Below are 12585 nucleotides of genomic sequence, written 5' to 3'. Positions count from 1 at the left end.
GTAGTTAATTAGAGCAGCAGTGTGCGCTGTAGGGCTGGACGACATGCTCTAAATTTTATATCACAGTACAAGTTGATATACAGTGTGTAGCAAGATTTCACACGCATGTCCTTCCTATGTCATCTATACTGTCAACCCGTAGCGTGCTGTACCGTGAAATTTGATTGTGGCAATAGTAGATTTTTATTGAATATAAAATCTAGTGTGACTTGGAGTCAAACTGTATTGCAACACTGGCCGATGAGTTTGATAAAGCAATTATGTTAGTAAACAGTTTCCCACCTACACAGAGAAACATTAGCGTTCTCACCTTTTCTCCATAGCCATACCAAATTAGTCACTTAGCTCTCTCCTTTATTCATTTATTCTTTTTTTATTTTTTTATTTTACTTATTTATTTGTCACTGTTAAAGGCCCCATGGCATGAAAAATGTGATTTTGGTTATTTTTTCGTGCTTGGGGAGGTCTCTGGGCCACGTATATACTGCCCCATGCATCAAACTGGTCATAAACGGAGAAACACACACCGCCCATTTGTAGGAACATTCTATTTAAGACGAGCAGATAGCACTTCCTCCTTTCTGTGATGTCACACACAAGGTAACTCCGCCCACCGTGACCAGTTGTTTCTTTTCAATTTGTATGAATGCAGCTTAGGCTTCAGTTACTTGCCTGTGATTGGCCCGACCACATGCCACTCTAAAACAGTCAGCCAATCAGAGGAGAGGTTCTCATTCTCTCTTCTGATTGGCCAAATGACCTGTGCCTGTTAGAACTCCAGAAAGAGGCAACAGAAAGGGGCAGTAGAAACATTATTAAGCAGATCACAGGTACTCAAAACCAATGATGCATTTTGTTAGGGATATCAGCAGGTAAATAAACCCAGAGAAAAGTGCACAGCATGGGGCCTTTAAGCAACCTTGGGTTTCTTGAAAGGCGCTATATAAATATGATGTTATTATTTGAAAATGCATCTCTGGCAACCTAGCAACCCTAGCCTATGTATGTGTTCACAAGCTACTTTCTATCTTTCTACTGAGCAGAGTGTGTTTATCAGATGACAGTGGTGAGAGTGAACCACACCAGTGAAGTTGTGTGTCATAAAATCAAAACAATGAGCCAACACTAAAAAACACTGCAGCGCTGAAAACAACTGGCCACTGGTTTGTGGTAATTATTTTTGGGTTCATCAATATGACCACCACCTTTTGCATCACACATACTGTAGTGATATCTGCAGTTGAAAATGTTGCTTCTACTCGCACTTTTCTTGAGTCCAGTATTATTCATGGACTGGAAGTCATGGGTCAGAGGTTCCAGTTTTTGCCAAATCCATGATAAACATGCATGTGTAGTTTTGTCGCAGTGCAGAATTTCAACCCAATTCACACCCACTGACTGACAAAAATCTAACTTTCCTACAAGCAGAATGTTCTCCCCCGACACACATGTACGCACGCACGCACACGCTGGTTGCCACTCAGATGTGAGACTTTGCATTCGCTGTTCTGTCAAAATGCTACAAATGGTGGGTGAGCTGAATACCTCGACATTTATTACTGCATCAAACAGCGTCAGCTCATTCAAATGTCACTCACCACCAATGATCTGTTGAATACATTGCGTCCACCCACCACCGGGGGCGACAATCAAGCCTGTGACTTGTGATTGTAAGTACCATTTAGGTGTGTGAGAGCTCTGTGGCGCGGCTCTGATCTCAGTGGGGATCTGGAACTCAAAAGTCTTCAAAAAAGAAAACACGACCACAGAGTGCGGCAGATACCGGTCTAATTGAAGATAGAAATCTGTGTAATTCAATCAGTCCTAATGGGAATGCCTGGAGAGGAAGAAACACTTTGATCATGGTGGTTTGAGATACAGAAATCTATCTGATGAAGCAATGTGGTCATTGATGGGTCACAGAGAGGAAACTTAAGCACAACATGACAATGAAAATGTGATACGTTTTAGAATTAATCTTTGAGAGGAAACCCCTCGTCGCCTGTAACCTCCCCAGGGCGGTGGGGGTGGTGATGGAAGATAAGGGTCGGCTACAGAACAGCGACCTCGCGGCTCATCTGAATTCAAGCCACCTCGGCAGAGAACATGTTTGCTTTAACCTGGCTTCCCTGGCTGAAGCATGGCCCACCTACTATACCCACTAAATCATCCTGCTACACACATACAGCACTTCCTGCATTTCTCTGCACTCTGTATCATCTCTTTGTCCACTATCTTTAAATTAAAAACAACAAAAACCACTAAGAAATTTAACATTTTAAAGGGGACATATCATGGAAATATCAATTTTTGAAGGCTCTTTAACATATATTTGGGTGTTTGTCTTGCCTTCCGGCCTCCAAAATGTGAGAAGTGACAAAAAGAATCTGTAATATGCAGGCTCCCTAGGTTGAAATCCACGTGGTTTTAAGAGCTGTTCCCTCAGTTGTCTTCCAGTGATGTAACTAGGATTCGAATTTGCATAATATCACCCCTACCTGGGACTGGTAGAAGGGGCGGGGCAAGCAGTGGTTCATTTGCATTTAAAGGGACAGGCACTGAAACCAGTCGTTCTGAACAGGGCTGTTTTGAGAGTATTAAAGGGGTTAGCTACAAGTTCAATTCCTCCCGGCCAGTAAGTGTTGCACTCACACTCGCCTGCTCTCGCTCCAATCTTCAATTGTACTGGTTGCCAGGTACACCTATAGGGAGCAGCAAGTAGCTAAAGCTAAGCTAGCGCTAACCGTATTTAACGAGCAGCAGCTCCGGTGTTGACAGTGGACTGGAAACACATCTTAATCATCCACACTAACACACCTGCAGACAAACCCGACAAACCCGCAGCATCATGTCTGCACCGCAAACGTTACAGTAGGCTACCGGCTGACCGTTAGTTAGCATTAGCATTAGCATGATGCCATTTCTCCACTGAGTTATCAGGATCTGGCCCCCCCTGAGCTCCGCCTCACGTGACATCAACGTACTAATGCTGTTGGCGCAGAGATCATTTCATGTTGACGTTGCCAACGTAACCAGATGTAAATATTTATATATTTTGAACCCGTCAAAATGTATAAAACAATTATTTCTATACTATAAGAAGACATTTCAGTAAAATTCTACACCCCTCTAGACGTTCTGTGGATGTATTATTTTTAGAAAATGAATTGTTTTGATGAAAAAGTTGTAGCTATAACCTTTAAAAGAGATCTGTGATGTTTGATCCTTGGGGTATTTTGACCAAAGCATGTCACAGATAAGTCTTTAAGACACCTGGGAACTATTTTAATTTGTGGAAAGGGGGCAGAATATGTCTCCTTTAAATTGTACTTCCTTTTATTGTATTTGGTGCCTTTGTCGACTCGGCTCCTCTCCGATAAAAGAACAGGTCAGACACGGCAGCACGCAACATAAACATCTCATCTCTAGTTGTTATTGCCCAAGTGAAGCGGGAGAAAACAGAAAATTACGCATTAATACAAGCCGTGCTGAGTTTTTGACTGACAGCTGAAAAGAACACCTATATTTGGAAGCTGACATTTTGCATAATTACCTTTCTACTGAACCTCTCGAAAAACAGACGTGTCCTGACAAAGGCAGAAACTTGCTTGTGAACAGACAGGCAGCGTTTCCCAGCGAGAGCGCCGCGCTAGAATAAATGTAGAAATTGGATATTCATCTTTGACCTCATGGCGCATCCGTGCCTTACCTGTTAAAATGTTCTCTGTACTCCTTCGCCACCCTCTGAATCAAGCTCTTTAATCTAAAAAGCAAATGAGAAGAGAGTGAAATACCACATGAGTCAAAGTCTAACCTTTTCTTTTTTGTTGTTGTTGCTTTTTAGCTGGTCCCTGCAATTTGTGGGAAGATCCAAACAATGACAGCAACTCTTATCTTTATTTGAGAGCCGTGCACTTAAGCACAACTGTTGTGGTTGGTGTAGGAGTGGATGGGAGTCATTTTTGTGAAGCCGTGCTTTTTAATTTCGGTGTTCTCTGTACCTGCCACTCTTCTCTGTGGGGTCCTTCTCGTCGATGACTGCAATCGCCACCAATTTGCCTGAGGTGATAGACAGGGATTACAAATCACAATCACACACATGCACAAAGACAAAAAGGGGGTGAGAAGACAATGGCAGGCAGATTAAGGGGCTCTGGATGAGACGCATCACCTCTCAAAGCGGGGTGGGGTTTGGGGGTTGGGGGTGGTGTGGGCAAGAGCTTTTTATTCATTCATCACTCAAACATTGGACTAGCTTCGGCTTTCACTTGGTTGAACAGGAAACAAGTGGTCACTCTCTGGTAGAGGAGCTATTTCGGTGCCATTCAAAACCCAAACCCACGACATGACAAATAGGTCTGCTTAGGAAAAAAAAAAACTCACACAACTTTAAGGTCTGTTATCTTGTGTGATTTGAGGCTAGAGACCCCGTGTTGCTTGGATTAGAGTGCCAGTCTGCCCCCTGGTGGTCACTCACGGTAGTTATATGAGAAGGTTAAGGGACAAATAATACTTTACATAAAAATGCAGTTTCTAATAGTGGAAAAGGACGTGTCAGTTTTTAAATATAAGCCTGCCTTAGGTTCTTCTAATGTTACTGTATAGGGGAATGTAAATAGCCTCTGTAGGCACCGAAGTATATCATTCCCAGAGCAACCTTTGTTGTTTTCTTGGCAGAGGAATGCAGAGAAAACTGTTTATTTATAGTTTACTTTGTGGTTTTTCCCTACAGTGCCTCTTCATGGGAATACAACCTGTAGAAATGTGCACAATTCATCCAACTACACTGAACGCACACATTCCGCTGTCGATGTATCTGAAACAACAACAGTCCTGGATAAACAGGAGAGCCACAGTCATTGGCTGAGCAGCTCTGCTGTGCAGCTGCAGAACATTTAGCATAATTCAACAACAACAACAATTTCAGATTTAAAAAAAAAGCTAAACCTTACAAAATGTTTATGTAAAGAATGACTTCAATTACAGTAAATCAGCCATTTACTGATGTCTTTTATAGATTAGAGAGAAACCATTCCTAAGAACAACATTTGCCTTGCCAGGGTGTTGAACCTCTCCATGGTAACAGTAAGGTTATAAATGTACTAAATACTCAGACGCATTTTCTTTCCAGTAAGATGTCAAACTGTCAAAAGTCACTAATTGACATTTAATGCCTTCTCATGTACAAAATTAGTTTGGCATTTGCGCTTATAAATGTGTAAAAGTCATGAATAAATGGCTCTTAACACAACCTATCTGCAGCTGTCCAGATGTTCTATATCTCCTCAGTGCACTGGCAGAGTGTGATGAACTAGAGACATATCAAATGTCATGCTGGAGGAAGATAAACATCAATCAATGGGATTTTCAATAACCTGGCAACCCTAAGATTTTCTCATAGAGGGCAAATAACTGATCTTCAAGGCTTTAGATCAATCAAAATTATAATGTTTAACATATAAAGCTTTATTCAAAAGGGATTCCGAAACAGGTCAAATATTTTCCTGCTGCATCATCATCAGTTTTTCAGACACAGCTTCAAGCACAGCAATCATTTCACTGTTCCTGTTTCACCTGATTGAGCTCTACGAGTCGTTTACTGGTGAAGATGTTCGGGACTCGTTTTACGTCCTAGTTCAGAGGGAAGACCTCGCTTCATGTTTTGACCACAGAGAGCACTTCCAAGTCAGTGAGTGCTCCTGAGCTTTTTACGACGGAGAGGATCAAAGCTCATGTTCTTCTGGTAAAAGCTTAAAGAAGGAGCTCTTAGCCCTTGTGAGGTGATGGAATCAAATTTACAAGACATCCATCTACCAACCTGCAGACGTCATACTGTATTTCACTGAAATCATATTCACAAAACCACATCAGACCTTTTTTGTTTTTTAACAGATGCACTGGGACTATGTTGTTTATCCAGCTGATTCTCTGAAAGCAGTCATGTCATACGGCGAAGTTGATGTTTATGGAAGAAAATTTGAGCAAATCTTCATACATCTATCTACAATCTACATTTTTTCATCGCACACTGCAGCAACTCTTGAGGCTCAGTTTTTGTAAAAAGCATGCAGCGTTGTCTCTCCCTAAGGATGGTTTGTTTGAATTGTTGCCATCGGACATACTATCCACTCTCTGTCCCTGTAGAACAGCATGTACACCCGAGAAAACTAAATTGCTCTACTTTGATTCACTCCAATAGATTTTTTTCTTTCGATTCGTTGCAAATCCTTTACTCCATCTCCACTGTTATTTAGACATGGATACCAAGTTTGGTGTCAGTGTGACTTTAAGACGTTGCTCAACAAGCCCCGAGTGTGTGAAATCTGATACTTGATTGAAACGTCTTCAGAGACAAGGCTTATACTGTTTTCACAAATTCACTTTGATGGAAACTCCGCTAAGTTAATTCAACAGACTGAAGCCACAGCCTGCGTCGTCTTTAATCAGTCAGACTCAATTAAGATGCTTTAGTGACTGTTTTGTATGCAGGGCTTCCCATTAGCGAGGAGCAAATTTAGCGTAAATGGGTTAAAAACTGAATTTAAGCAGCGACAAATGTGAGCAACATCCAACTGTCGAGTGTCGGTGATTTCACGGAAAGGAGGAAAATGGAGAAGCCCAGTTTTCCCTGCACACAGCGTCAATTCACTGCTGTTTAAAAACATTTCAAGTTTTGAGCTAAACTTCCCGTGGGTGGAAAAGTGTATGAACATCTGAGCAACGTTGTCTATCCAGAGGGAAGGGACACTCGTTTCCATCACGGCCCCGATGCACAATTAAAGCTTGGATTTTTACAACGAGCTGGAAAATGTTTTGATTTTTTAATTATAAAAGTCGCCATGTGGTAGATTGGATATTTGGGGGTGGGAGGCTAAATATGAGAAATTGTGGTATGACATGAAAAAATGGAGGGAAGGGGCTGAATAGGAGGTGTGTGCAAAATGCTGATGGACTGCAAATTATATGTGTTGGCCCTCATTCTGCCATTTAAAAACAATTGTCTATTTACTTTGCTCCAACACACACACACACACACACACAAACAAATGAGTCACTCTGGTTGTGCTCGCAGTTAACAAAACAATGTCATTTACACAGAAAATAGAGCTGAAATGTTTCATTGATTAATCAATTAGTCGCTCAGCAGAAAAATGAATCTGCAACGATTTTGATAATTGCTTAAGTCATTTTTGAGGCGAAAATGGAAAACGTGCCTCAGCTGCAGCTGCTCACACGTGATGATGATTCACAACATTTTTTTTGTCTTATATTTTAACATTTTAAAAGCAGCTAAAGAAAAATTAGCCGGTCTGATTAAACACTCTATTGTTTTTGCATTTTGACTCTTTGTTGCTCTGTGGTTCTTTCTGACTCATGTCCATGAAGTGTTAATTAAAAAATATCTGAATATCTGAATAACTGTGGGTTCAGGACTGTTCAGATAACATGGACATTTAGTAACAATTATAAATATTTTAAAACTATAATAATTGGAAATTATGAATAAAGAAGTGTGGAATGGTGGTCCATTGGGTTTACTGGTGACTCTAAATTGCCTATGGATGTGAATTTAAGAATGGTCTCTATACGTCGGCCCTATAGACTGGTGATCTGTCCCACCCTCGCCCTATGTCAGCTAGGATTGGCTCCAGCCCCCTCATCAGAACTCCAGGGACAAACAACCATAAAATTATCAAATACAGCTGTACTTACATCCCTGCCACTATGTGTAAGTCTATATGATTTGAATATTATTTCAAACCCAATGGCATAATTATACTTCGCACTTCACACTGTCTTACATAACAGATAAAAACTAACTTCTAAGAAAAAGAAAATGTTTTCTTCAAGGAGTAAAATGCTGTTGGTGAGACAAGATCTTATGGAGGACAAATCTTATGCATACGCCACCTGTTTCTCCGAGCTCATAGAGCGTGAAGCCATCGATCTGCAGGTACCCTTGGAAGCGCTCCTTGTTCACCCACGATGACAAACTACCGTCCTCATACTCTGTAACACACAGAGAAAGAATCTTTCAGAGCGGGAAAGCACAGAAAACGGCCAATCGACATTCAGCGCACAACCCGTGTATATTAAAAATCAAAGCAGAACAGTGTATTGATGCCTTGGCTGTAAGAAGATCACAGTGTTTACTACCTGGGGAATAAAGAGCGGGACACAAGCTGAGTGTGTACAGACAGAGGTCAGCTAAACAGCAATCAGAAATTATTCTGACAGAGGGCTGCCTCTGGGTTAAGTAGCCAGGGAGGCTATTTTGGGTCTGAAACGGCACAATGGGTTGTGAGTCAGAGCGAGCGAGCAGACTGGGAATCAAGCCAGATGTAAACAATCAAAAGGTAACAATTTGGTTGTCAAGACGTAAATGAAAGAACATTTTGTGAGGCTGGACCGTCTACAATAATCATGTCGTAAAGGATTAATTTGCTATTTATCAAATAGCAGGTTGTCAAAAGCATAAAATCATAAGAAAAGAAAAAAAAAACTGTAATTTTCATTCACAATAGATGCTGTTTTTTCCTGGGATTGTGGCTCACCTGACCTCATTTTCACAGCCATTATGCCTTTCTGTCTTCAAAAAAAACAACAAAAAAACAAAAAAAACACATTTGGTTTTTAAATGACTCTCCACACATACATACATTCATTTCTAGGACACAGATTTGGCAGATTTTTTTTCCCACATTTGGAGAAGGAATGCATAATTTAACAGATGCATCGGCTTTTCAAAAAAAAAGGAAAAAAAAAACATCAAGTGCAACAAATAAATAAAAAATAAATCAAGCGCAGTAAAATAAAAAAAGGATGGTTCCCTGAATGTGAGCCACATGTTGTTGCTTTCCCTAACATCTGGAGGCAACATGCAAAAACGGGAAGCAGAGACTGTCCCAGGAGGTTAGGAGTAGGGTGCAGCCAGGCTGTTTAAACTCCGCTGTTTTCTCCGGCTGAGAAGAGGCTGCAGGATGCTCGTAATTGATGTCAAATGTAGCTGGGACCTCATTATGACATGCTAATAAGTTATCATGACCTTTCTGCTACCATTACAGTAATTACAAGAACACTGATGACTTTTACATGCTTCTTAGGCTGCAGGGCCCCAAAGGAGGCGGGGAGCATAATACCCGAACATGACAACCTTAAACCTGAAACAGGCTTTTAAAAAGCCCAAGGTCGAAGCTAATGCTAGTATTGGAATCAAAGGTACCTTAATGCGATGCAATCTATTTCTCAGTGCTGCTGCTGCTGCTGTGTGAAGGCGGAGCAGAGCGGTGTTGTTGTAAAGGCTGCTGAGTCAGTCAATATGGTAGACATTCCAGAGAGTTCTTGCCACAGATGTTCTGGCTTTATAGACAGCACGCAGCTGCCCGACACTCTCTCCTCTCTCTCAGAATGCGAGGCGAGAGCTGAAGGGGCCCCCATACTGGGATCATACAGTTTGATGAACCTCTGCGTGGACTGAACCTGCTTCACCTTGAAACAAATTAGAGCTGCTATCTCCATACGGCCCTACGGTGAGCCTGTCAGCCCAGAGTTCACGCAGCGGGAGACGGGGAGGGGGGGGGGAAGATGAGGGGCAGGAAGGGGGAATACAAACAGTCAGTGGGTGGAGCGCTGATGATCCCGTGTCAGAGTTTCTGAGTGGAGGGAGGAGGCGGCTCTGACACATTTCAAGGATGAAGGTTAATGGCACAGAAGACCTCCAAGACAATGCAAATAGAGTAGAGGGAGAGAAGAAAAAAAAGGACGCAGAGAAAGAAACAGAGGGAGAGAGGGACGGTGCGATATCATCAAAGATAAATCCGACAAGGTAAGACGGCAGGAGGTGGCAGCGCGTGACAAGATCTGTGTATTAAACAGAAGCAGGAGGCTCGGAGCAACAACAGAACGTGTCTGACTTTCTTGAAGTAAATCGAAGAAAGAAAACCTTCAAGATTAACAATGAAAACACGCTGGCTAGTTGCCCAAAGTAAAAAAAAAAAAAGATACACAACAAAAAAAGCTACACTACAGAGAGGGGTGGTGATCATGTGAGGTTCCCTGGATAGAGAAGAAAGCAGACTGACAAAAAGATCTCAGACAGGAGACATTTGTACTTTGGTTTCACAGCTGTAGTGTTGTTGTTGTTGTTGGTGGTGGTAGTGGTGGTGTGGGGAGGGGAGGGGGGGGGGGTTTCCCCAAGGGGATGGCAATGTCAGTGTTTGTTGACGGCTCTATTGGTTGCATCACCATGAGATTTTGTAAAAAGACAATCATGGTCCCCAGAGCACGGCCCCTTCCTGTTTGTGTTATTGATCCCCTGACTTGATCAGCTTGTGGATGGATTGCTGTTAGATTTAGTAAAGACACTCCAGTGTCTCGGGAGGAGCTGTGAAGACTTTGACGAGGCTTTGATTTCCTCCAGCGCAACCGTCAGGTCAACTTTATAATCTGTCTCTTTGGTTTACAGTCACGTGATTCCCAAAAGCTTCAGTTGTGCTTTGTGTTTAGTGCTATTAGCAAAAATAAAGCACCACTTTGCCATCAATCATGTGACACAGTCTGCTCCATAAACAGTCACTGGGATGAATACATCCAATAGACATGCATACACATGATTCTGCAGACTTTAATCCAAATGTTTATTTATCTAATTTTTCATCTGCACTTTGATTCTATAAATATTCTTGAATACAAGTGTTGAACCTCTGGGTCTTATCAAATGTGGCATTATCCCTGACCTTAGGTTTTGTTATTATGTCGTTTGTTCATTTCATATCTTCTGGTCTGCCTTTATCAATGGGATTAGCTCTCTGGGGTGTTTGTATATATTTTTCTTGCATGCAACTTTTGTGCAAAGTTTTTTTTTTTCTCTTTCGAAGGATCAACTGTATAATGATGAATACAGTTTCCTGATCATCACCAGCTATAAGAAATGACTTTGTATTGTCAGAATTTGATCCCTTTGGTTTTATAACAACTGGAAAATGTATGAGAGCCATATGATCAGAGTCCCAGTGGTCCCAGAAACCCAGATGCAAGAAGAAGGCTGCAGACACATGGCAGAGGGTTTTCAGAGTAAGAGCACATTAAGCAAATTTAATAGGAAAGAATGAGACTGCATTAGGCAGTTCATTATGAAAATTCTAGGAGATCAGAGGAAAGTACTTTATCATAATAAACTTAAGGTTTGTAGCGTTTATTTTGTTCTTGCTCTGCTATCTGCCGTACAACATGTCTTACATTTTTTACATAATTATGCTGATTGAATGAGCTGCATGCAGAAGTGTTATAATAACTGACTAACTGATTTTGGAGGATTAAATAAGCAGCAGCGTCGGGCTGAGTGGCTCTCTAACCAGTCTTATAATACAAAATAAGTGATATATGATCAACACCTCTGACCAGCCACAGGTCAATTAGTCAATCAGTCCAGTTTTAGCTGCTCTGCTCTGGCTTCCTGTTACATTCAGAAACAATGTCAAGGTCGTCGTCCTCATATACAAAGGCCTCGCAGGGCAACGACCAAGCTACATTTTCTAACTCCCTGACTATACAACACTCACTACTGAAGGTTCCCAGCAACAGCCGTAGGGGAACTGGAGATGCAGCCTTTCACACACCATCTGCAGATCAGAGAACAGCTCACCAAGCAGCTTTAAAAACATGAGCCCAAAACTTCACCAAAACTTCAGCTCTTCACCTTTAACTCGCTCTGAAATGTTAGACTTTACTTTCTGCAACGCTCAGCTTCTTTTAAATGCCATCTAGTAATTGAGATGTCTCATCACTTTTATGCTTTATGTGATCAATTATTGTATTTTGAGAATTTATTATCTTATTATTCCATCTAATTTAATTTATTCCATTTTTCAGCTTTTTACTTTGAACATATTTTAATTCATTTTATGCATTTTTCATGTAGGTCATTTATTCTATCAGGGTTACTACACATTGGAAATGTCAAAATCCATACTTTTTTTGTGACATTTGAGTGATTAGATGTGTATCATGTACATAAATTATGCAATAAATTGTTTGTTTTCATTACTTTGAATGCCATTATGTCACCAAATAATTTCCGGGAGATAACGCATACAAAATAATTACCTCAAACTTCACATAAGACCAAACCCAGATAAGTATTAAGATAAATATATTTCCATACAATAGCTTCCATTTTCCATACTTTCCATACTTGAGTAGGAACTCTGTTGTATGAAAGGTGTTAAATTAAAATCACCTTGATAATTATCAATATTTTACTGCCTTTCTCATTCATGTAACCTTCACACTCACCTCATTGTCACTGCAGTTTCAAATAACCACTGGAGTGAACACTGTCCATGTGTGCTGTCACAAAATGCTGTCTTTGTGTCATCGCCCCTTTTTTTAAGTGCAATCGCATCTTGTCATCACGTTCATGGACTGTTAAACTTGCCATCATTTAAGCGCTCTCCCAACACACATATGCAAAGTAGCTCTGCCTCACAGCTGTCCGCGCTGCGCAGAGTACTTTTCCATACAAGGAGAGAGCCAAGGCCAAAACCATAAACCACTGACACACAACGCCTTATGTGGAGCTCTGAG

General features: G+C 41.2%; 1 protein-coding gene across 1 annotated transcript in view; it reads right to left on the bottom strand.

The window, feature by feature from the left end:
- The window catches only part of tmx3b (thioredoxin related transmembrane protein 3b), a 50529-nt gene that overhangs the window by 22789 nt on the left and 15155 nt on the right, over nucleotides 1-12585 (bottom strand). The window contains exons 10-12 of the mRNA XM_083995799.1: nucleotides 7912-8010; nucleotides 4002-4059; nucleotides 3710-3763 (exon numbers count right to left, since the gene is read on the bottom strand). Coding sequence (XP_083851925.1) covers nucleotides 3710-3763; nucleotides 4002-4059; nucleotides 7912-8010 — 211 coding nt within the window. The remainder of the gene's footprint in view (nucleotides 1-3709; nucleotides 3764-4001; nucleotides 4060-7911; nucleotides 8011-12585) is intronic.

The sequence above is a fragment of the Trachurus trachurus genome (genome assembly GCF_905171665.1).
Source record: "Trachurus trachurus genome assembly, chromosome: 20".
Lineage (NCBI taxonomy): Eukaryota > Metazoa > Chordata > Actinopteri > Carangiformes > Carangidae > Trachurus > Trachurus trachurus.
This window is presented reverse-complemented; position numbering and strand designations above follow the sequence as displayed.